Here is a 21,458-nt window from a genome sequence, read left to right on the forward strand (position 1 = left end):
CCGGGGGAGGGGCGGCGGAGGTGGCCTGGCCTCCGCGAGGCTCTCGGCGCCGTCGCCCGGGGCTCCGGGCCTCTGGCCGTGGGTGCCAAGGTGACCAGGTGTGAGCTGGGAATCTGCGGCCGGCAGGAGCGAGGACAGGTGGAGCGGTGCAGACCCTGCCCTTCCGCGGGGGAGAGGGCCGCGCGGGGGTGGGGGGCCGCCCTGCTCTGGGTCAGGCCGATACGGTAATCAGGAGGCCACACGCGGGCCTGGAGAATGCTGTGCCCAGCCTTTGTTCACCCTCATTATCCTGGATGGCTTTTTCCCCCAAGTCATAAAAATGACATTTTTAATATGTGGATTTTTTTAACAAAAGCAATATGAAGAAGACTTTTATTGTCAATAGCTCTACCTTTTAAACCAGCTATCTTAGTTTCTGCTCTAGGTATTTTAATTGAAGATTAACTGCTGTTAAAGAGTGTACACGTGGGAGGAGGGAGTATTGGGAACATTAAAATGCATTCCCCCTGCGCGCTCTGTGGGAGGTCACCGCGAGTGGCGCCCTGGCCGGCCTTGCCCGGGGGGTGGGGGGCGGTGAGCCCCTGGGGAAGCAGAGAAGGACCCCGAAGGATAGGTGGCTAGGCGACCCACAGGGAGCCCTGGCCAGCCCAGCCCGTGTCGGGGCAGCCGCAGTCAGAGTCCCGGACACAAAGGGCGGAATCTGGAAGGCGCGCCCGGCCCCCAGGGCACGCGGCCCCACGAGGGTGCTGGGCGGAGGCGGGGAAGGCGGGAACCCTGGCCTTCCCTCGGGGCCTTGGGCCTCAGCCCCCCGCGGTGCAGGGGACGTGGGAGGGCGTACCACCAGGGCACCTACGTGGGGCACCCGGATGGCCCTGGCACGCTGGTGTCGTCTGTTGACTCTCTGTGACCACGGAGCAGGTGTGGTCTGTCCACGGATGCTGCGAGCCAGGCCAGCCTCGGGGAAGACGGTCCTTCTTCTTAAAGACCCCTCCCTCCACACACAGCAGCCAGCCAGGGATCCCGGGGGGCTAGGAGGCGGCTGGCTCCTGGGGGCAGCAGTGCCCGGCTGCAGGCCCGGAGCCAGCCCTTGGCCCGCACCTCAGGCCAGGACGCCGGCTGTCCTGGGCTCTGGCCTTCACGAGGCCTGCGTAGCTCCGTGCGGGGGGGGGGGGGGGGGTAACCGTAGCCGATGTGAACATGGACACCACTCACTGTCCCCAGACCCTTTCCCTGGAGGCAGCTGAGCGCTAAGCGTGGCCCTGCTGCTTGCTGGCTGCCCAAGAAGCTCACAGAAAGCGCGAAGCCCTGCCTTCCAGGACCCTCACCTCCGGCGGCCGCCCAGCCCCGTCCCCGGGCCGGCCCTTAGCAGGGGCCAGCTGCAGGAAACAAGAGAGGCAGGGGTCACGCCGGGATGGGGTGCTCCGGGCCATCTGCTGTGGGCCTTCTCTGGGACCCCCGGGGCCACTGCCGCCGACCACGGCCCTGAGCCTGGTGAGACGGGCCAGCAGGGAGCGGCTGCGGAGAGCCATGAGCGGGCCCTCTGCCTCCTGTCCAGTGGGAGTCGGAGAGCGGAGGCTGAGCGGGGCGCCCGCACCCCAGCCAGAGGAGCCCGGTCGGGCCTGCCAGACCTGCGCTGGATCCCCCGATTCGGGGCGGCAGGCCCCTCCCCCGAGAGGCCAGCCTGTCCAGTGCTGAGCCTCTGTCTGGGTCTCAAGACTAAGTCATTTCCTGCCTGAATCAGAATGGTTTTGTTTTTGCCTTAAAAAGAAATCCTTGCACATCATGCAGCTCCCCCTCCCTGCACCCCACAGTTACCAGAGCTGCGACGGCCTTCTAATTTCAGTTTACAGGGTGTGGGAAATGTGTCTGCAAAGGGTCCTTTTTTGTTTTTGAAGAATTCATCATTGCTGCTAAGAAGCTTAATATAAATTAAAGGAGGAATTAGACAACATTAAGGCATCAAAATGGGGGTGCGGGCGCCGTCGCCTCTGCTTCCGCCCAATCAAAGGAGCCTGTGAGCCCACCGGCCTGCTCTCACCACCCCCCTCTTTCCGTGGGTCGTCTGATAAAAAAACTTAATCACTTTATCTTTTTAAAGCAAATTGCATCTTTATTTGTATGGGGGAGGAGGGCACAGACAGGAAGGAAAGGAGGGAAAAACAGCCTCCGCCACCAGCCAGGGAGCACTGGAAAGTGAGTCAGCACCAGAGCACCCCACCTGACAGGGGGAGGGGTCCAGCCACTCCCCAGCAGTCGGGCCAGCTCCTTGGTTTGCCCCGGCGCCCTCTAGCCCCGCCCCTCCAGCTCCCTCAGCTGACCACCCGCAAGACAAGCGTCAATCCCCCGAGGCCTCGGTGTGGACAGGGCGCCGGGCCCTGCGGCAGGCACCTCAGGCCCACATCGGGCTCTGTCCCGGGCCCCGGTGGCCAGCTAGCCTGGCCCGGCCCGCTCAGCACTCCCTGCTCCCACCGCAGCCACCGCCAGGGGGGCGCCGAGTGACCGCCCAGGCCGGTGACCTCGGCCGCCCGCGGGGCTCGGTTCCCACTGGGGGTGCCAGCCGCCCACCGGCAGAGCGGCCTCTCCCCCAGTCTGGCCCCCACATGAAAGTGGCTCCAGAAATTGGAGGCAATTTGATGGCCTTTGATGGCCGGGCTGCGCCGGGCTGGGAACCGCCGTGCCTCCCGCGTTCTCCCCCGATTACCCCTGGCCCGAGCCAAGACCCACAGCCCGCGGCCTATTGTGCCTTTGTGTGGGGCCAGCGCGGGGCCAGCGCCCAGTGAGAAAAGGCCAGTGTGGGCCTGGGAGCGGCCCCGTGGGAGGCCACCGGGGGCCACAGCAGCGGGGCCTGGGCTGACGGGAGCCCGGCCCGGGGGGGTCGGGAAGCCGCACCGCACGGGGGCTCCGGGGGCTCCCCGGCACCCAGGAAAGGGCCCTGCACCTCCAGCCGGGCCGGCCGGGCACGGGAGCCGGGCCTCCGCCCCCTGTCCTGCAGCAGCTGGAGCCGGGTGGGGAAGGGCGCCCCGGGCCGCTCCCACCCCGCGGCCCCGGCCCCCACGGAGCGTCCACCCAGCCTGGCTGGCAAGGGCGCCTCCCGAGAGCGCAGTGGCAGAGCGGCGTGGCGCCGGACAGAAAGGGCACGGGCCCCGAGGGGCCTCTGGGGGCCGCCGCCGCGGCAAGCGCGGTGTGGAGTGCCAGGCAAGGGCGGGCTCCGCGGGCCACACGCCCACGCCCGGACGGCCCACCGGGCCCCGAGATGGCGGGGCGAGCCGGGACGAGGCTCTGCGCCCCGCCGTCGCCGCTCCCGAGGCAGGCGTGGGGCCACGGAGGTGCCCTGGAAGCCCTGCCCTTGCCCTCAGGGCCGGAAAACATCTTGGCCGGCCGTGGAGACAGGCCGGCCACCTGCCCTCCCTCCCTGGCTGCCCACCGCCACCTGCCCTTCCTCCCTGCCCACCGCCACCTGCCCTTCCTCTGCACCCACACAGGCAATAGAACTCACTCAAAATTCTGACCACAGTGTGGCGTGGGTTTGGCGGCGCGTCCTCTGCGAGTGGGAGAACCTGGAACAGTGCGGCCCTCACGCCATGTTGCTGCAGCCCGGGTTGCTCCTGACCCAGCCACGCTCCCCCCCCCCCAGTCAGACGCAGGCTGCCAGGGCACCCGAGAAAGCTCACGGCCGCTGCCTAGCTCGGGCCTGCCCCGCAGAAGAGGAGCCGTGTGCACCACAGCCCACTGCGCCTGCGCCGCTCCGGGAAGTGAACCCCTCCAGGCACGTGGGGGCCGCACACAGCTCGCTCGCTTTCCCACCACACGCGCACCTGCGGCCTGTGGGGTGCAGGGCTCGCGCCTCGGCCCTGAGCCCCACCGTGAGTCAGAGTCCTAAGCATGTGGTCCGCACGGGAGACGAGAGCCCCTGTCCTGACGGGAAGTCCCATCGCAGCAGGCCACGCCGGAGCGGAGCGAGGGCGGCGTGAGGGGACGTGTGTGCCGTCCCCATGAGCACACGCGCACAGCGAGGGCGGCGTGAGGGGGCGTGTGTGCCGTCCCCATGAGCACACGCGCACAGCGAGGGCGGCGTGAGGGGGCGTGTGTGCCGTCCCCGTGAGCACACGCGCACAGCGAGGGCGGTGTGAGGGGACGTGTGTGCCGACCCCGTGAGCACACGCGCACAGCGAGGGCGGCGTGAGGGGGCGTGTGTGCCGTCCCCGTGAGCACACGCGCACAGCGAGGGCGGCGTGAGGGGGCGTGTGTGCCGTCCCCGTGAGCACACGCGCACAGCGAGGGCGGCGTGAGGGGACGTGTGTGCCGTCCGTCCCCGTGAGCACACGCGCACAGCGAGGGCGGCGTGAGGGGGCGTGTGTGCCGTCTGTCCCCGTGAGCACACGCGCACAGCGAGGGCGGCGTGACGGGACGTGTGTGCCGTCCGTCCCCGTGAGCACACGCGCACAGCGAGGGCGGCGTGAGGGGGCGTGTGTGCCGTCTGTCCCCGTGAGCACACGCACACAGCGAGGGCGGCGTGAGGGGACGTGTGTGCCGACCCCGTGAGCACACGCGCACAGCGAGGGCGGCGTGAGGGGGCGTGTGTGCCGTCCGTCCCCGTGAGCACACGCGCACAGCGAGGGCGGCGTGAGGGGACGTGTGTGCCGACCCCGTGAGCACACGCGCACAGCGAGGGCGGCGTGAGGGGACGTGTGTGCCGACCCCGTGAGCACACGCGCACAGCGAGGGCGGCGTGAGGGGATGTGTGTGCCGTCCGTCCCCGTGAGCACACGCGCACAGCGAGGGCGGCGTGAGGGGGCGTGTGTGCCGACCCCGTGAGCACACGCGCACAGCGAGGGCGGCGTGAGGGGGCGTGTGTGCCGACCCCGTGAGCACATGCACACAGCGAGGGCGGCGTGAGGGGACGTGTGTGCCGTCCGTCCCCGTGAGCACACGCGCACAGCGAGGGCGGCGTGAGGGGGCGTGTGTGCCGTCCCGTGAGCACACGCGCACAGCGAGGGCGGCGTGAGGGGACGTGTGTGCCGACCCCGTGAGCACACGCGCACAGCGAGGGCGGCGTGAGGGGACGTGTGTGCCGACCCCGTGAGCACACGCACAGCGAGGGCGGCGTGAGGGGGCGTGTGTGCCGACCCCGTGAGCACACGCGCACAGCGAGGGCGGCGTGAGGGGGCGTGTGTGCCGTCCGTCCCTGTGAGCACACGCGCACAGCGAGGGCGGCGTGGTGGTGGCGTGTGTGCCGACCCCGTGAGCACACGCGCACAGCGAGGGCGGCGTGGTGGTGGCGGGGGTGAGGGCAGGGCGGGTGGGTAGATGGTCTCTAGAGGCAGGGCACGTGGGAACTTCACCATCCGAGCTCCAGCGCTGCTTTCCCAGGAGGGAGGCGGTCCTCAGCTTGAGGAGGCGCGCACGGCACGGGCGGGGGCGGGTCTGAGGGCGGCGCGGGCACACAGGCACACGGGCACACGGGCACACGGCGGCGCGGGCACACGGGCACACGGGCACACGGCGGCGCGGGCACACGGGCACACGGGCACACGGCGGCGCGGGCACACGGGCACACGGCGGCACGGGCACACGGGCACACGGGCACACGGGCACACGGGCACACGGCGGCGCGGGCACACGGGCACACGGCGGCACGGGCACACGGGCACACGGCGGCGCGGGCACACGGGCACACGGCGGCGCGGGCACAAGGGCACACGGCGGCGCGGGCACACGGGCACACGGGCACACGGCGGCGCGGGCACACGGGCACACGGGCACACGGCGGCGCGGGCACACGGGCACACGGCGGCACGGGCACACGGGCACACGGCGGCACGGGCACACGGCGGCGCGGGCACACGGGCACATGGGCACACGGGCACACGGCGGCGCGGGCACACGGGCACATGGGCACACGGGCACACGGGCACACGGCGGCGCGGGCACACGGGCACACGGGCACACGGGCACACGGCGGCGCGGGCACAAGGGCACACGGCGGCGCGGGCACACGGGCACACGGGCACACGGCGGCGCGGGCACACGGGCACATGGGCACACGGGCACACGGCGGCGCGGGCACACGGGCACACGGCGGCGCGGGCACACGGGCACACGGGCACACGGCGGCGCGGGCACACGGGCACACGGGCACACGGCGGCGCGGGCACACGGGCACACGGGCACACGGCGGCGCGGGCACACGGGCACACGGGCACACGGGCACACGGCGGCGCGGGCACACGGGCACACGGGCACACGGGCACACGGCGGCGCGGGCACACGGGCACACGGGCACACGGCGGCGCGGGCACACGGGCACACGGGCACACGGCGGCGCGGGCACACGGGCACACGGCGGCGCGGGCACACGGGCACACGGCGGCGCGGGCACACGGGCACACAGCGGCACAGGCACACGGGCACACAGAGGCACAGGCACACGGGCACACGGCGGCGCGGGCACACGGGCACACGGGCACACGGCGGCGCGGGCACACGGGCACACGGGCACACGGCGGCGCGGGCACATGGCGGCACACGGCGGCACGGGCACACGGGCACACGGCGGCACGGGCACACGGGCACACGGGCACACGGGCACACGGCGGCACAGGCACACGGGCACACAGAGGCACAGGCACACGGGCACACGGCGGCGCGGGCACACGGGCACACAGCGGCACAGGCACACGGGCACACAGAGGCACAGGCACACGGGCACACGGCGGCGCGGGCACACGGGCACACGGGCACACGGGCACACGGGCACACGGGCACACGGGCACACGGGCACACGGCGGCACGGGCACACGGCGGCACAGGCACACGGGCACACGGGCACACGGCGGCGCGGGCACATGGCGGCACACGGCGGCGCGGGCACACGGGCACACGGCGGCGCGGGCACACGGGCACACGGGCACACGGGCACACGGGCACACGGCGGCGCGGGCACACGGGCACACGGGCACACGGGCACACGGCGGCGCGGGCACACGGGCACACGGCGGCGCGGGCACACGGGCACACGGCGGCACGGGCACACGGGCACACGGGCACACGGCGGCGCGGGCACACGGGCACACGGGCTCACGGCGGCACGGGTACACGGGCACACGGGCTCACGGCGGCGCGGGCACACGGGCACACGGGCTCACGGCGGCGCGGGCACACGGGCACACGGCGGCGCGGGCACACGGGCACACGGCGGCACGGGCACACGGGCACACGGGCACACGGCGGCACAGGAAGGAGGCACTGTGATTCCCAGGATCTGAGTCCCCAGACGGAAGATGTGGGTGCCGGGCAGGGGGCGATGATGGGGTGGGTGCGGCCCCACCCCCCCCCGCCCCCACCCAGCCCCTCGTGGGAGCCCCGGGCCTGCAGCCCACGGGCCGCACAGCCTGACCCCGAGTCCGCAGCCATCCTGTCACTCGGCTTGGGGCTCCGCATTCTCCAGAGCCCCGAGCTTGGCACACACTTGAGTCTACACTGCCTTCCTCCAAGCCGCACGGGGGGGGGGGGGCTGTGTCCTTGGCTCCCCCGTCGTGGTGGCATCTCCCTGGCACGGAGGGCCGGCGGGTCCGCGCACAGCCCGCGGTGTGCCCTGGGCGCGGGGGGTGGGTGGCGGGCAGGACCGCGCCTGCCCTCCGCCCGCTTCTCCGGGCCCCCCCTGTGCGGGCCTCGCCTGGCGGGTCTCGGGGTGCAGCTCACAGCCCCCGTAGCAGAGGGGGCCCTGAGCCCGGCCCGCTCCGCAGAGCAGCGTGCGGCCTTAGGTTCCCGGTGCCAGGTAGGTTTTCCGGCTGTGCGGTGCACGGTGTGTGCTGAGTGTGTAAGGCGAGCGGCCACAGCTAGAGGGCCAGCAGCTTGGGCCACGCCCGTCTCCCCGGCGGGGTGCAGCCGCCCGGCGCGCCTGCCTCCCGGCCATCAGACCTCCTGGCACCAGCAGGAGACGGGCCGCCTGGCCCTTCGTCAGCACCTGGTGCCAACCACCTTCTCTGTTTGCAGAAGGAAGCCAGGCAGCCGGGCTCCGTCTGGGGCTCAGGCCTGCAGGCCCGGCCCTCGCTCGAGGCCCTGGCCCAGGGCCTCCCGTGGGGTGGCGGACGTTCCCCCCACGGCCTGCTGCCTCCGGAAGGCGTCTCCGGGCCCCGCGTGGCAGTCTCGATGGGCAGCCCGACCCAGAGCCCTGTGAACAGAGCGGGGCCTCCGCCTTCGCCTCCACCTGCTGGGGGGAGGGAGCCCGCACCCGGCACGGCCGCCGTCCCCAGCCCGCCTGCGGGGCCCCTTCAGTCAACTTCTGGAACTTGCAGAGCTCTCAGCAGGGCCGTACAGGGCCCTTGGCCAGCAGACGTCCCGTTACAGCGGTCACTCCCCTGGAGAATGAAATGGTGGCCAGCAAACCCCCGGCCTCTCCCCCCCCACACACACACACACACGGGCCCAGAGCCTGCGGCCCCACCCTCTCCACGGGCCTTCTCACAGAGGCGCACCCCGGGCCGTATCTGGGCAAGTAGGAAGCCCCCAGGGGGCAGGGGCAGGCATCCCGGGGCCCAGGCCTCACCTGAGGACCCAAGCCCCCCGCCTCGCCCAGCTCTCCGCCCGCACAGGCCTTCCTCACCATCAGTACGTGGCATGATGGATGGACATGTAGGCAGGTTGGGGGGTTTTTTCTGCCAGTCCTGGGCCTTGGGCTCCGGGCCTGAGCACTGTCCCTGGCTTCTTTTTGCTCAAGGCTAGCACTCTGCCACTTGAGCCACAGCGCCGCTTCTGGCTTTTTCTATACATGTGGTGCTGGGGAATCAAACCCAAGGCTTCACGTATACGAGGCAAGCACTCCACCCCTAAGACACACTCCCAGCCCGTACGTTAGCTTTATTTAATCACGCTGCCACTGTGAAACATCTGTTAGTATGCCACAAAAAATACCCAACTTTGTCGATGGAAACAGTTAGAGGAGCTGCAGGGAAAGGATGCTGAAGTGCAGGGGTTGGAGTTCTGGGGGCCAGCCGCCGCAGATCCTGGTGTCGGAAGAGCCAGGCCCACGTGCAGTGGAGACACGGGAGGGGGAGGGGGAGGGGAAGAAGCAGGGGCTGGGGTGGGGACCTGTGATGGCAGGAGTGATTTCCACGCTCCAACCACAGAGGCTGGGCTGGGCGAAGGAGCCCCCTGGCGGGTGGGGCCCAGGGCCCACTTCACCCAGTCAGGGCCTCCAGAGCCAAGGAAGAGAGCCCCCGGCCACTGTTCCCCACCCGCCCCCCCCCCGCCATGGGCTCCCACTAGTCACACCCCAAACAACCAGAAGCCGAGGGACCAGACTATGTGCCAGCCGGGGAACCGAGATGGGGTGAGAGGATGGGCCCAGCCCACCCGGGGCCCGAATCTGGGAGTGGCAATGATGGTGCCTCCTCACCTTGCAGGTGGCCTCAGCCCTGAATCCAGGAAGACCCTGGCCCCTGCCATCAAGAAGCGGGGCCGGGCCGGCCAGGGGGAGGCCGCCCAGCCCGAGGAGGGCCCCGCCCGGGAGCCCCAGCCTGTGACCATCCGCCTGTCCTTCAAGCGCTACATCTTCGACCCTCAGAAACGCATGGTCCAGTCCTGAGGAGTGAGCCGCTCCCGGCCGCCAAGCCGCAGTGCCAGCGTCTACCCACACGTGCCTCTGCCCCTACCCCGCCCCGCTGCCTGCCGGACACCGGCCCAGCCAGGAGCCGGGGCTGTCGGAGGCCAGGAGAGCTGCCCTCCCTTTGCCTGCCCTCCCACCCGACGGCAGCCGGGCCGGGGCCTGCAGAGCCTCACGGGCTGGCCAGACGGGCAGCTCCCAGCCGGGGCAAATAAATGCTATTCATAGCCCAGCCCGCTGCCTCCTAGTTTGCCAGTCTCTGGACTCGCCACTTCCACAGGGCTGTCCCAGAAGGCCGGGAGCCCTTGGTGGGGGGGGCCGGGACCGCTAGCCACACCCGCTAGTAGACCCAGCCCGGTGGTTGGGGTGCCCTGGGCCTTGGAGTGGGGCTCCCCCGGGAGGGCCCCAGGCCCTGTGCTGATCCAGGGGGTCTGTGGATGGGGCAGACCAAGGTCTCCGGAGGTGATGCCAGTCGTGCCCGGACTCCCGCCCCGAGCTAGGAGGCGCGCGCTCCCTAGGGTAGAAGCAAGGGTGAAGCAGCCGGCCCTGGGAGCGCAGGCCTGCCCTGCCTGCCTTCGCCCGTGGCCCGTACCCGCAGACCACCCGCCCCACAGCCCAGCGTGGGGCTCCGAAAGGAGCGAGAGGGCGGAGCCGACCGGTACAGGGGAAATCAAAGCTTTTGCAGACATTGGCAAGATGAACAGATGTTCCAGCGTTCCTTTATTTGGCCTCCAGACAGACGCAGAGGCCTCCCTTTTATCCTGGTAATCGGTGCATTATGCTTTAATTTGCAAAAATGGCATTAGAAATATTAACAGGGGCAGGTTGCGATCAAATGACTGGGGGCTGCCAAGCTCAGCGCGGAAGGCCGGGGAGGGAGCGGTGCTCTGGAACACGGCGTCCCCGTGTGCGGTGGCCGTGCAGCCGGCTGCCCCTAATTAAATACGCCGGCTGCAGAGCCCAGCACCCCAGGCCCCCCGAGGAGCCCGGCCGCCCTCCCCGGCCCCAGCTCCGGGCCCGGGCCCCGTGTCTCCCTTGCTTCTGCCCAGTCGGGCCCCAGGGCACACGCGCGTGTGACCGCTGCCCCGGTGCCGTGCAGCGGGGGGGCCTCCATCTGGGGAACCAGCCCCCCCCGCGCTTCCAGAACGCCTCACTGTGGCCACCTGAGGGGACACCTCGGCACCCCTCACCTGCAAGCTTGCCCCGCGCCCCTGTGGGTGGGGCGGGAGGAGCCGCGCCCAGGGCTCCGTCTCCATCCGGCTTTTCTGGGGGCGCAGCCGCCATGACCGTCCCGGCTTCCCGCAGCTGCGAGCGGCCGGCGGTCACCTCCCCACCGAGGCGGGGTGCGAGCCCCACGCTGCCGTTTCTCTGCGCCAGGGTCTCGCTTGCGTGCTGCTTTCAAAGCCCCGAGGAGGGAGTGGACCCCGGTGGGGGAAACGGGCATACCCATACAAAGGTGGGGAGCCCGGCGCCTGACCCCCAGAAGCTCGGGGCAGTGTGGCCTCAAGTCACGGCCCGGCCCCGGGAGAGGCCTCGGCCAGGCCTGGCGTCGGTGGAGACCCCGGCCTGTCCTCGTGCCCACGGAGGCTGCGTGGGGCGGGCGGGCCGCTCCCCGGTCCCGGAGGTCGGCCCGTGCCCCGGGCCTGGCGTGGGTGGAGGGACCGGGCCACACGGAGTGAAGTCACGGCAGACGTCCAGCCCGGCGGGGCCCAGGCGGCCTGATGGGCAGCCCAGACCTGGGCTAATGCTCCGGCAGGCAGATAAGGCTTATCTGGAAATGTCCGCCGACGGAGACGCTGAGTTAATCTATTCTGATAGATAATGGCCGGTCAACGGGAAGCCCTGGAGCAGAAGGGGGCCCTGCCCTGCCAGCCTGTGTCTGCACGTGGGTCCGTGTGCGCATGTCCATCCGTACCGCCTGGACACGTGTGCTCACCGGCGGGCTCTCCGGTGTCCGGTGCCCTTGCCTGTGTGCACCTGACCCCAGGTGAAGGAGGGCGGCAGGCTCGCCGGGGTGCAGCCCGACCGAACGCAGACACGCTGGCGGGCATCTCCCTAGGACCTGGCAGTCCCCACGGCAAGCTACAGGAGGTGCACAGGTCCCAGGGCTCCCTGACCAAGGACCTTCAGATGGCGCTTGCCCGGGCCCGGCCCCGCACGCCTGGAGCCCCGGCCTCCCCGCCCCTGCCTGGACGGCCGCCGCATGGATCTGGTGGCTCTAGGCCCCTCCGGCCGCCCGCTCAGCCTTTTCTGTCCTCCCTGGCTGGTGGGAGGGAGACTCACTCACCAAGGGGACCCCGCTGGGGGAGGAGCTCTGGCCAGCGGCCTTTGAGGCCCACTCCCTGCCGCCCCCAGACTCTGCCTCAGCAGCCTCAGGAAAGAGTAATTAGCACCAAACTGATAAGGCAGCCGAGCCATTCCTGAACCCCACTCCCCACAGCAGAGGCTGGGCCAGGCCTGGGGGCAGATGACAGCAGCCCATCCAGCTGCGGAACCTTCCAGGCTCTAAGGTGGGTGCCAGCCCTGGGGTGGATCCTAAGCACAGCTACCGACCCTGGGCTGGGGACCTCCAGTCTGCAGCTGCCGGGTGGGGAAGCCGGGGCGGGGGAGGGGGCGGGGGGAAGGTTGGGGTGTCAGCCTGCAGTGCTGGAGCAACATACAGAAGCCACCGGTTTCCATCCTCCTCCACCACGCCCTCCCCGCCGCGCCCTCCACCTCCGCCCTCCCTCCCTCCCGTCACCCCCACCACTACCCCCCCACAGGACATGTCACCCTCCCCCAGCCCCGGCCCTGCCCCCCCCACCTCACGGCCTGTGGGCAGGGCGTTTCCAGCGGAGGGGCTGAGGGGTGAGCAGAGCCAGGGCCCCGTCCAGGAGGGGCCGGGACACCCAGCTCTGCACGGGGGTCCCCGGGAACGCCGGAGGGAGGCACCCGACCACGGGCAGGTGCGCGTGAGCCGCCGGACTCCAGTCCCGGGGGGCCGGGGCACGCGCGGGGTGAGGGCGAGGGAGGGGGCGCAGAGACCAGCTTCTAGGCTCTGGCCGACAGGAGGTCTGGGGAGCCAGGCAGCCAGGGGCAGAGGGGAGGCGGTGGGCGGCCCGGAGTGGGTGCCGCGGGAGCAGGCGTGGAGGGTGGGTGCCGCGAGGCCCGGCGGGGTGGGGGGCCGCTTCCTCACCAGGGGCGATGACCCGCCATGGGCCGCAGTGCTCTCCCGAGAGGCGGTGTGGTGTGTGGGGCCCGCCCGGCGGCGCCCCGACCTCCCGGAGCCCCCGCCCGCCTGCGGCTCGAGGACGCGGGTCTGGAGTGGCCGGGGCTCACCCCCATCGTGGGCCCGAGGCGGGCGGGAGAGGGGCCCGTGCGGGCTCCTCCAGCCAAGGCCCTGCGCGCGAGGCACAGGCCCGGGGCCAGCCCGCCTCTCGGACTGGTGGGATGCTGATAAGAGAGACCGTTGTCGGAGTCACGGGCTCCGCTGATAAGCTGACAGGCATCTCCCGGGGGCCAGAAGGGGCCGGAAGGCCCAGCCGCGAGTGCCCACGGCCCCGCAGGCCTACGGAGGACGCGTCGAGTGCTGGGAAGGACCCACCAGCCTTCGCAGAGCATCTGGAAGCTGCGGGTGCAGCGCAGCGGGGCCTGCAGAGGGACCGGCCCTGCCGGCCTCCTGCCCCTGGCCGCCCTGCCCTGCCCGCCCGCAGAGAAGGGCAGAGGAGCGGGGACACCACCGAGAAAGGACGAGGGGGAGGGGAGGCGGGGGGAGGGAGTCGGCCGGCTCCCAGTGCTCCCGCCTGCCCCTCTGGCTGTGACCGGCTGCAGTCAGCCCACCGTTGCTCCTCCAAGATGGAAATAAAGACGGACTTGCCATTTCCTCCTCCCGCGCGTGTGAAGAGACTACCCTGCAGGCGGGTGGGGAGTGGCCGGAGCCCGGGACGGAGCCAGGGCGGCCTTGTCCCCTGCCGGGCGTCCTCTGAGGACCGCAGCAGTCCCTGAGCTGCGCGGCCCGTGGGGGGCTCCTCTGGGGCCCGCGGGGCCGGCGGGGGCTGTGTACCCCGCGATGGGGGCCCCGCCTGGGGGCCTGGCTGCCCTGGGCCTTGCCCACCCTGGCCAGCCGCAGGTGGACGGCGGTGCTGCCTGGCCGCCCCCCCCCCCAGGGCTGTCCCCAAGGTGACCTCTGGCCGGCCCGGCCTGCCAGGCAGCCGAGCCACATTCCGGGCCCAGTCTATCTCCCCATCGCGCCCGAGGGGTGGAGGGGCTGCCTGGGCCCCGGCCCCGCCCCACAGGCAGACCCGGGACATGGCTGGTTCCCCCCCCCCGGGGATGGAGCCTGGCTACCCTGGGGCAGGACAGGGCCCCTGGGGCGCCGGGAGGGCCATCCTGGCCAGTACTGACCTCCTGTGGGTCCCCTGCCAGCGCGGGGCCCGGGTCGCTCCTCCTCCACACGGGCAGCTCAGCCCTGACCCAAGCCCCCCTCAAAGCCACGGAGAGCCAGGCCGGGGCCTCCGGTGTGCGGCCTGGGTGCCCTGTGGGTATCGCACGCCTCCGTGTCTCTGAAGACCCCGCCGCCTCCGTCAAAAAGGCTCGAGGACAGGACTCGCCCAGCGTGCGGGACCTCCTGGGGCCGCCAGGCCCTGTCCGCCTAGAGGAGCACCGGGGAGACTCACGCTGTGCCCACACGCCGGCCCAGCGGGTGGAGGCAGACCCCCTCAGGGCCGGCATCCAGGGGGCGGCCTGTGTCCCGCCCTCCCCGCTCTAGCGGGAAGTGAACCCCAGGACCGGCCTCGCTGGAGAGAAAGGGCGCACGGCGGGCCGGCTGCCGCTCACTGAATGCGCTCTCCGTAGTGGCCGCGTGGGGACCCAGTTCTGTCGTTTCTGATAACGTGCAGCGGCATCGTGGCCTGTTGTTCACCGCTGCCCACCAGCTGAGAAGACGGGCGCACGGCGGGCCCACCTGGAGTCCAGGACTGACCGCAGCGGGGGGGTCACTCCGTGTGCCACCGTCCAGGACTGACCGCAGCAGGGGGGTCACTCTGTGTGTCACCGTCCAGGACTGACCGTGGGGGGTCACTCCGTGTGCCACCGTCCAGGACTGACCGTGGGGGGTCACTCCGTGTGCCACCGTCCAGGACTGACCGCAGCGGGGGGGTCACTCCATGTGCCACCGTCCAGGACTGACCGCAGCGGGGGGGTCACTCTGTGTGTCACCGTCCAGGACTGACCGTGGGGGGTCACTCCGTGTGTCACCGTCCAGGACTGACCGTGGGGGGGTCACTCCGTGTGTCACCGTCCAGGACTGACCGTGGGGGGGTCACTCCGTGTGCCACCGTCCAGGACTGACCGCAGCGGGGGGGTCACTCCGTGTGCCACCGTCCAGGACTGACCGTGGGGGGGTCACTCCGTGTGTCACCGTCCAGGACTGACCGTGGGGGGGTCACTCCGTGTGTCACCGTCCAGGACTGACCGTGGGGGGGTCACTCCGTGTGTCACCGTCCAGGACTGACTGTGGGGGGTCACTCCATGTGCCACCGTCCAGGACTGACCGCAGCGGGGGGGTCACTCCATGTGCCACCGTCCAGGACTGACCGCAGCGGGGGGGTCACTCTGTGTGTCACCGTCCAGGACTGACCGTGGGGGGGTCACTCCGTGTGCCACCGTCCAGGACTGACCGCAGCGGGGGGGTCACTCCGTGTGCCACCGTCCAGGACTGACCGCAGCGGGGGGGTCACTCCATGTGTCACCGTCCAGGACTGACCGTGGGGGGTCACTCTGTGTGTCACCGTCCAGGACTGACCGTGGGGGGGTCACTCCATGTGTCACTGTCCAGGACTGACCGTGGGGGGTCACTCTGTGTGTCACCGTCCAGGACTGACCGTGGGGGGTCACTCCATGTGTCACCGTCCAGGACTGACCGCAGCGGGGGGCCACTCCGTGTGCCACCGTCCAGGACTGACCACAGTGGGGGGTCACTCTGTGTGTCACCGTCCAGGACTGACCGCAGCGGGGGAGTCACTCCGTGTCACCATCCAGGACTGACCGTGGGGGGGTCACTCCGTGTGCCACCGTCCAGGACTGACCGCAGCAGGGGGGTCACTCCATGTGCCACCGTCCAGGACTGACCGCAGTGGGGGGGTCATCCATGTGTCATCGTCCAGGACTGACCGCAGCGGGGGGGTCACTCCGTGTGTCACCGTCCAGGACTGACCGTGGGGGGGGCAGGGGGGATCTTCGGGAGATGAAACCCTCTGGAATCTGTGGCAGTGATGGGCTGGCGATGCCAGGCAGATGACCACGTGACTCCGCACTCTCAGCCCCTGCTCCCGCCTTCTACCTCAGGAGAGCGGTGAGAACCGCGCCGCGGGGCCGGGCCCCTCGTGTGAACGCCCGGCGTGCCGACACGCCGGTCAGTGTGCGTGCCCACCCACCCTCCCAGCCACCGCCACAGTCACCTGGACACCTTGGCTCTGGACTGGTGAGGGAAGGCGCCCACGCCCCGGGAGGGCACTGGAGCCACACCAGGGACGATCGAGCCTCACGGCACTCCCCCAATCCCAGCCCGGGGCCCCCAGCAGGCGCAGGCCCTCCTCGGTGCCCGTCCCAGCGTCCATCTCTTGCCGAACGTCGACACTGGTCCTGTCCGCTGCCCGGGTTTGTGCGTCTCGCAGGCCCCACAGTGGCCTCTGGGGAGGAGACCCTGCCCTCAGCCCCTTGCCTCTGGCCTCTGAGCCCGGTGCCCTTCCGTCTGCAGGGTGGGGGCCGCTGAGGGCGTCGCTGGCCCGGCCTGGGGTTTGGGTGAGTGGAGGGAAGCCGTGGCTCCGGGGTGTGTGTGTGTGTGTGTGCGTGTGTGTGTGTGTTGGGTGTAGCACCGACTCCCCGCACACACAGCCAGGGCACTCGCATGCAGGCCTGCGGTCCTGGGCTTCATCCCTCGCTCCACCCCTGCCTGCAGGCCCCGACCCGCGCCCCGCGGCTTTCCTCCCCGCCCAACAGCGGCCCAGTGCCCCCGCCGCAGAGCACTTCCACCGGGCGCCAACAGAGGGCGGGCGCGGGCCGGTCTGCGCGCCGGGCCCGGGCTAGGAGCCGCGGGCACTGCCTCCCGGGGCGTGGGGATGGCGGTGCGGAGGGACGGGGCAGGGGGGCAGCCGCGGGGAGGACCGGCCTCCCGCCCCAGCCCTCCGGAGCGGCTCAGAGGGCCCCGGCCGGCCTGGTCCCTACTCAAAACCGAGCCAGCGGGAGCCCCGGGGGGGCCAAAGCAGCCTCCACCCCGACAACCTGCGACCTCAGTGTGCGAGAACCTTCCAGAACATGTGACCACTTTCTACATTGTCTCTATGCTGCGATGACATTCGTTTACTGGGTTCTACAGAGTATGACACTTACTTCACTCTGTTTTTGAGACTCGAAGTTCTGCATGGCTCCCGGTGGCATATGCTGGCAGGGACAGGCTGTGTGAACCCCTTGCTCCCCAAGAAGGCCCCTTGTCTGGCTCCACGCGGGGGGGGGGGGGGGCACTGAGGCCGAAGGAGGAGACCTGACCACAATGCGGGGGGAGGGGGCGCTGCGCAGGTGTGGGTGGAGGTGACCTGATGGTGGGGCCCTGTGTGTCTATGAGTGTGTGTGCGTGCATGTGTAAGGATGGAGGTGACCTGACCCTGGGACCCTGTGTGTGTGTGTGTGTGTGTGTGCAGGTGGAGGTGACCCGGCCCTGTGTGTGTGTGTGTGTGTGTGAGCAGGTGGAGGTGACCCGGCCCTGGGGCCCTGTGTGTGTGTGTGTGCAGGTGGAGGTGACCTGGCCCTGTGTGTGTGTGTGTGTGCAGGTGGAGGTGACCTGGCCCTGTGTGTGTGTGTGTGTGTGAGCAGGTGGAGGTGACCCGGCCCTGGGGCCCCGTGTGCATGCGTGTGTGGGGGTGGAGGAGACCTGGCTGCTTGATGCCCTCTGTGGGTGTGTACACACGCGGCTGGGGTGACCCACCACGGTGCTCTCGTCCTGTCCTGTCCAGCATCGCCCATGGTCACGCCCTGCGTGGTCGTGGCTGCACTACCACCTGTGGCCTGCCCACACCTGGTGCGCTGACCTGTGAGGTGCAGGGCCGCCCTCCCCCAGGATCGAGGTTCCTGTCCCCCGGGGACTCCAGGGAGCCAGGGGCCTCCGGCCACGCGCTCTGGGCTGGAGCGGCCCACGGTGCGTGCGCGGGCCGTGGCGCCCGGCCGCTGCGGTAGGCATGTGGCCGCCTCCAGCCCACCACCGCTGGGCCGGCTCCTGGCTACGGGACATTTGCATAACGCTCCCTGGGCCCTGCGATCGTGTTACATGCAGGCCTGATGATAATCTCTGTTGAAATAATATTTAACACATGCTGCACTTTTAATTAACTATCTGAATAATCTCAAATTAATACCAGAGCTTTAAAAATAAGTTTTCATTTTCACATTTGGTAACATAATAGCGGGCCGGCTGGCCCGTTTCCCCCTCCTTTGATTTAATTAAAAGCTCTTTTGTGTATCTCTTGTCACGTCAGAAATGGACAAAAGCCCCCATGTGGGCAGCTCAAGCTCTGGGCTCAGGGTCCAAGACAGAGCCTGGGGGGCTGGGGGGACTGAGGGGTGCGTCCTCGAGAGGCCCAGGTCCCGCTACACCAGTGTCACCAGTGTGCTAGACCCCGGTGTGACAGAGACCAGGGTGACAGACCCCAGGGTGACAGAGACCAGGGTGACAGACCCCAAGGTGACAGAGACCAGGGTGACAGAGACCAGGGTGACAGACCTCAATGTGACAGAGACCAGGGTGACAGAGACCAGGGTGACAGAGACCAGGGTGACAGACCCCAGTGTGACAGAGACCAGGGTGACAGAGACCAGGGTGACAGACCCCAGGGTGACAGACCCCAGTGTGACAGAGACCAGGGTGACAGAGACCAGGGTGACAGAGACCAGTGTGACAGAGACCAGGGTGACAGACCAGGGTGACAGACCCCAAGGTGACAGAGACCAGGGTGACAGAGACCAGGGTGACAGACCCCAGGGTGACAGAGACCAGGGTGACAGAGACCAGGGTGACAGACCCCAGGGTGACAGAGACCAGGGTGACAGAGTCCAGGGTGACAGACCCCAAGGTGACAGAGACCAGGGTGACAGAGACCAGGGTGACAGACCCCAAGTTGACAGAAACCAGGATGACAGACCCCAGGGTGACAGAGACCAGGGTGACAGACCCCAGTGTGACAGACCCCAGTGTGACAGAGACCAGGGTGACAGACCCCAGTGTGACAGAGACCAGGGTGACAGAGACCAGGGTGACAGAGACCAGGGTGACAGACCTCAATGTGACAGAGACCAGGGTGACAGAGACCAGGGTGACAGAGACCAGGGTGACAGACCCCAGTGTGACAGAGACCAGGGTGACAGAGACCAGGGTGACAGACCCCAGTGTGACAGACCCCAGTGTGACAGAGACCAGGGTGACAGAGACCAGGGTGACAGAGACCAGTGTGACAGAGACCAGGGTGACAGACCCCAAGGTGACAGAGACCAGGGTGACAGAGACCAGGGTGACAGACCCCAGGGTGACAGAGACCAGGGTGACAGAGACCAGGGTGACAGACCCCAGGGTGACAGAGACCAGGGTGACAGAGTCCAGGGTGACAGACCCCAAGGTGACAGAGATCAGGGTGACAGAGACCAGGGTGACAGAGACCAGGGTGACAGACCCCAAGTTGACAGAAACCAGGATGACAGACCCCAGGGTGACAGAGACCAGGGTGACAGACCCCAGTGTGACAGACCCCAGTGTGACAGAGACCAGGGTGACAGACCCCAAGGTGACAGAGACCAGGGTGACAGAGACCAGGGTGACAGACCCCAGTGTGACAGAGACCAGGGTGACAGACCAGGGTGACAGACCCCAGGGTGACAGACCCCAGGGTGACAGAGACCAGGGTGACAGACCCCAGGGTGACAGACCCCAGGGTGACAGAGACCAGGGTGACAGAGACCAGGGTGACAGAGACCAGGGTGACAGACCCCAGGGTGACAGAGACCAGGGTGACAGAGACCAGGGTGACAGACCTCAATGTGACAGAGACCAGGGTGACAGAGACCAGGGTGACAGACCCCAGGGTGACAGACCTCAATGTGACAGAGACCAGGGTGACAGAGACCAGGGTGACAGACCCCAGGGTGACAGAGACCAGGGTGACAGAGACCAGGGTGACAGACCTCAATGTGACAGAGACCAGGGTGACAGAGACCAGGGTGACAGACCCCAAGGTGACAGAGACCAGGGTGACAGAGACCAGGGTGACAGACCCCAAGTTGACAGAAACCAGGATGACAGACCCCAAGGTGACAGAGACCAGGGTGACAGACCCCAGTGTGACAGAGACCGGTGTGACGTGACGTCTCAGGGTGACAGACCCCAGGGTGACAGAGACCCCAGCTGCCTCCGTGGTCACAGATACACTCGATGGAATGTGCCCTCCGTTGTGGCTCTCCAGGCCCGCACGGACGCCGCCTCCCGGTGCCCACCGTGCCCGCGGGCACTCCCACCCCACCTGCAGGCGCAGGTGAGAACGCACCCCCAAGCCACCAAGGCCGTGGGGCTGGCACCCACAGTTCCTGAGTCTGGATGGGGGGCCGACGCCCTGCCCCCCCCCAGTTCTCTGCTCCCACGTGGACGCGGGGGCCAGGGCGCCGTCCCCCCTCGCGTGGACCCGGCTCTCAAGGGCTGGTGCCTGTAGCGGCGCAGGGCCGGCGCCTGGGCCGGCTGCTGTCTGGGCGGGGCTCCCGGGCAGCAGGCTGCGCCCGCCTTCTCTCCCTGTCCTGGAGAGTCTCACAACCGGAGCCAGGGGAGCGGCCTCGAGGCCAGCTCAGGAGCCTGGAGGAGAACCCGACCTTCCCCACAGGCCCCGCTGCTGGGTGACGGACGCTCCGGGGAGCCTTGGGGACAGCGGGGGGAGGGGTGGGCAGGGAGGTCACACGGACGTGGCCCCGCGGGGCCAGGGGCTCACGGCTGCTGGAGCACCCCTGACTGCCGGAGGACCGGCCAGCCCTCCATCCCCACACCAGTGGCTACGGGAGGCCGGACGCTCGGCAGAACCCGCGGGGAGGCCCTGGGCACAGCCACGCCGGGGGCCACCTGTATCCGGTTCCCTCTGGCTCAGACAAGCTGGTGGGCCCAGTCAGGCGAGGCCCAACCTTGCCTGCCCTCAGATGACGGCGGGGGGGGGGAGCAGGCCTGTGCCCACCCCCCACCCCGGCTGCACCCCGAGCCCCACCATAGACCCCACGCACAACACACCATCACATCGGACACAGTGCCGTCACACACGCACAGTGACGCGGGGCCAGCGCGGGGCACCCCCCCCACGGGAGCACACGCGTGCAGACACGCCTGTTCACACACCTGTGCAGACACGCACAGCCACGTGCTCTCACGTGAGTGAACGAGCGACCGTGTGGTCACGGGGCACAGGGCAGGGCATCCGTGATCACTCACGCCCCCGAGACCGTGTGCCGCGTGGAATGGTCACTCGTGGCCGGGCCGGGGTGCAGTGGCTGGGGGTCCCACGGGTGCCGGGTAGATAAGAGGCCTCCCCAACCCCCCAACCCTGTCGTGGGGCTGAGGCGCTGGAGCCTCGGTGGAAGCCAGCAGTCGTGTGTGTGCGCAAGACCACCTGAGTTCTAAATGGTGCAAATCATCTATTAAAAAAACAACAAACAACCTAGGGCTGGGAACGTAGGTAGAGAGCTCGCCTCCTATACATGGAGCCCCGGGTTCGATTCCCAGCACCACATACACAGAAAACGGCCAGAAGTGGCGCTGTGGCTCAGGTGGCAGAGTGCTAGCCTTGAGCAAAAGGAAGCCAGG

General features: G+C 69.2%; 1 protein-coding gene across 3 annotated transcripts in view; it reads left to right on the forward strand.

The window, feature by feature from the left end:
* Positions 1–9,966, forward strand: part of Eefsec (eukaryotic elongation factor, selenocysteine-tRNA specific) — a 161,067-nt gene extending 151,101 nt beyond the window's left edge. For 2 of the 3 annotated variants that reach the window (XM_048356363.1, XM_048356364.1), the window contains exon 7: positions 9,405–9,962. In XM_048356363.1, the coding sequence (XP_048212320.1) occupies positions 9,405–9,586 (182 nt within the window). In that variant the 3' untranslated portion in view covers positions 9,587–9,962. Of the gene's footprint in view, positions 1–9,404 lie in introns of all 3 variants that reach the window. The other variant, XM_048356365.1, reaches the window with a different exon arrangement.
* The last annotated feature ends 11,492 nt before the right edge of the window (positions 9,967–21,458 follow it).

The sequence above is a fragment of the Perognathus longimembris genome, chromosome 10, assembly GCF_023159225.1.
Source record: "Perognathus longimembris pacificus isolate PPM17 chromosome 10, ASM2315922v1, whole genome shotgun sequence".
In the NCBI taxonomy this organism is placed as follows: Eukaryota; Metazoa; Chordata; class Mammalia; order Rodentia; family Heteromyidae; genus Perognathus; species Perognathus longimembris.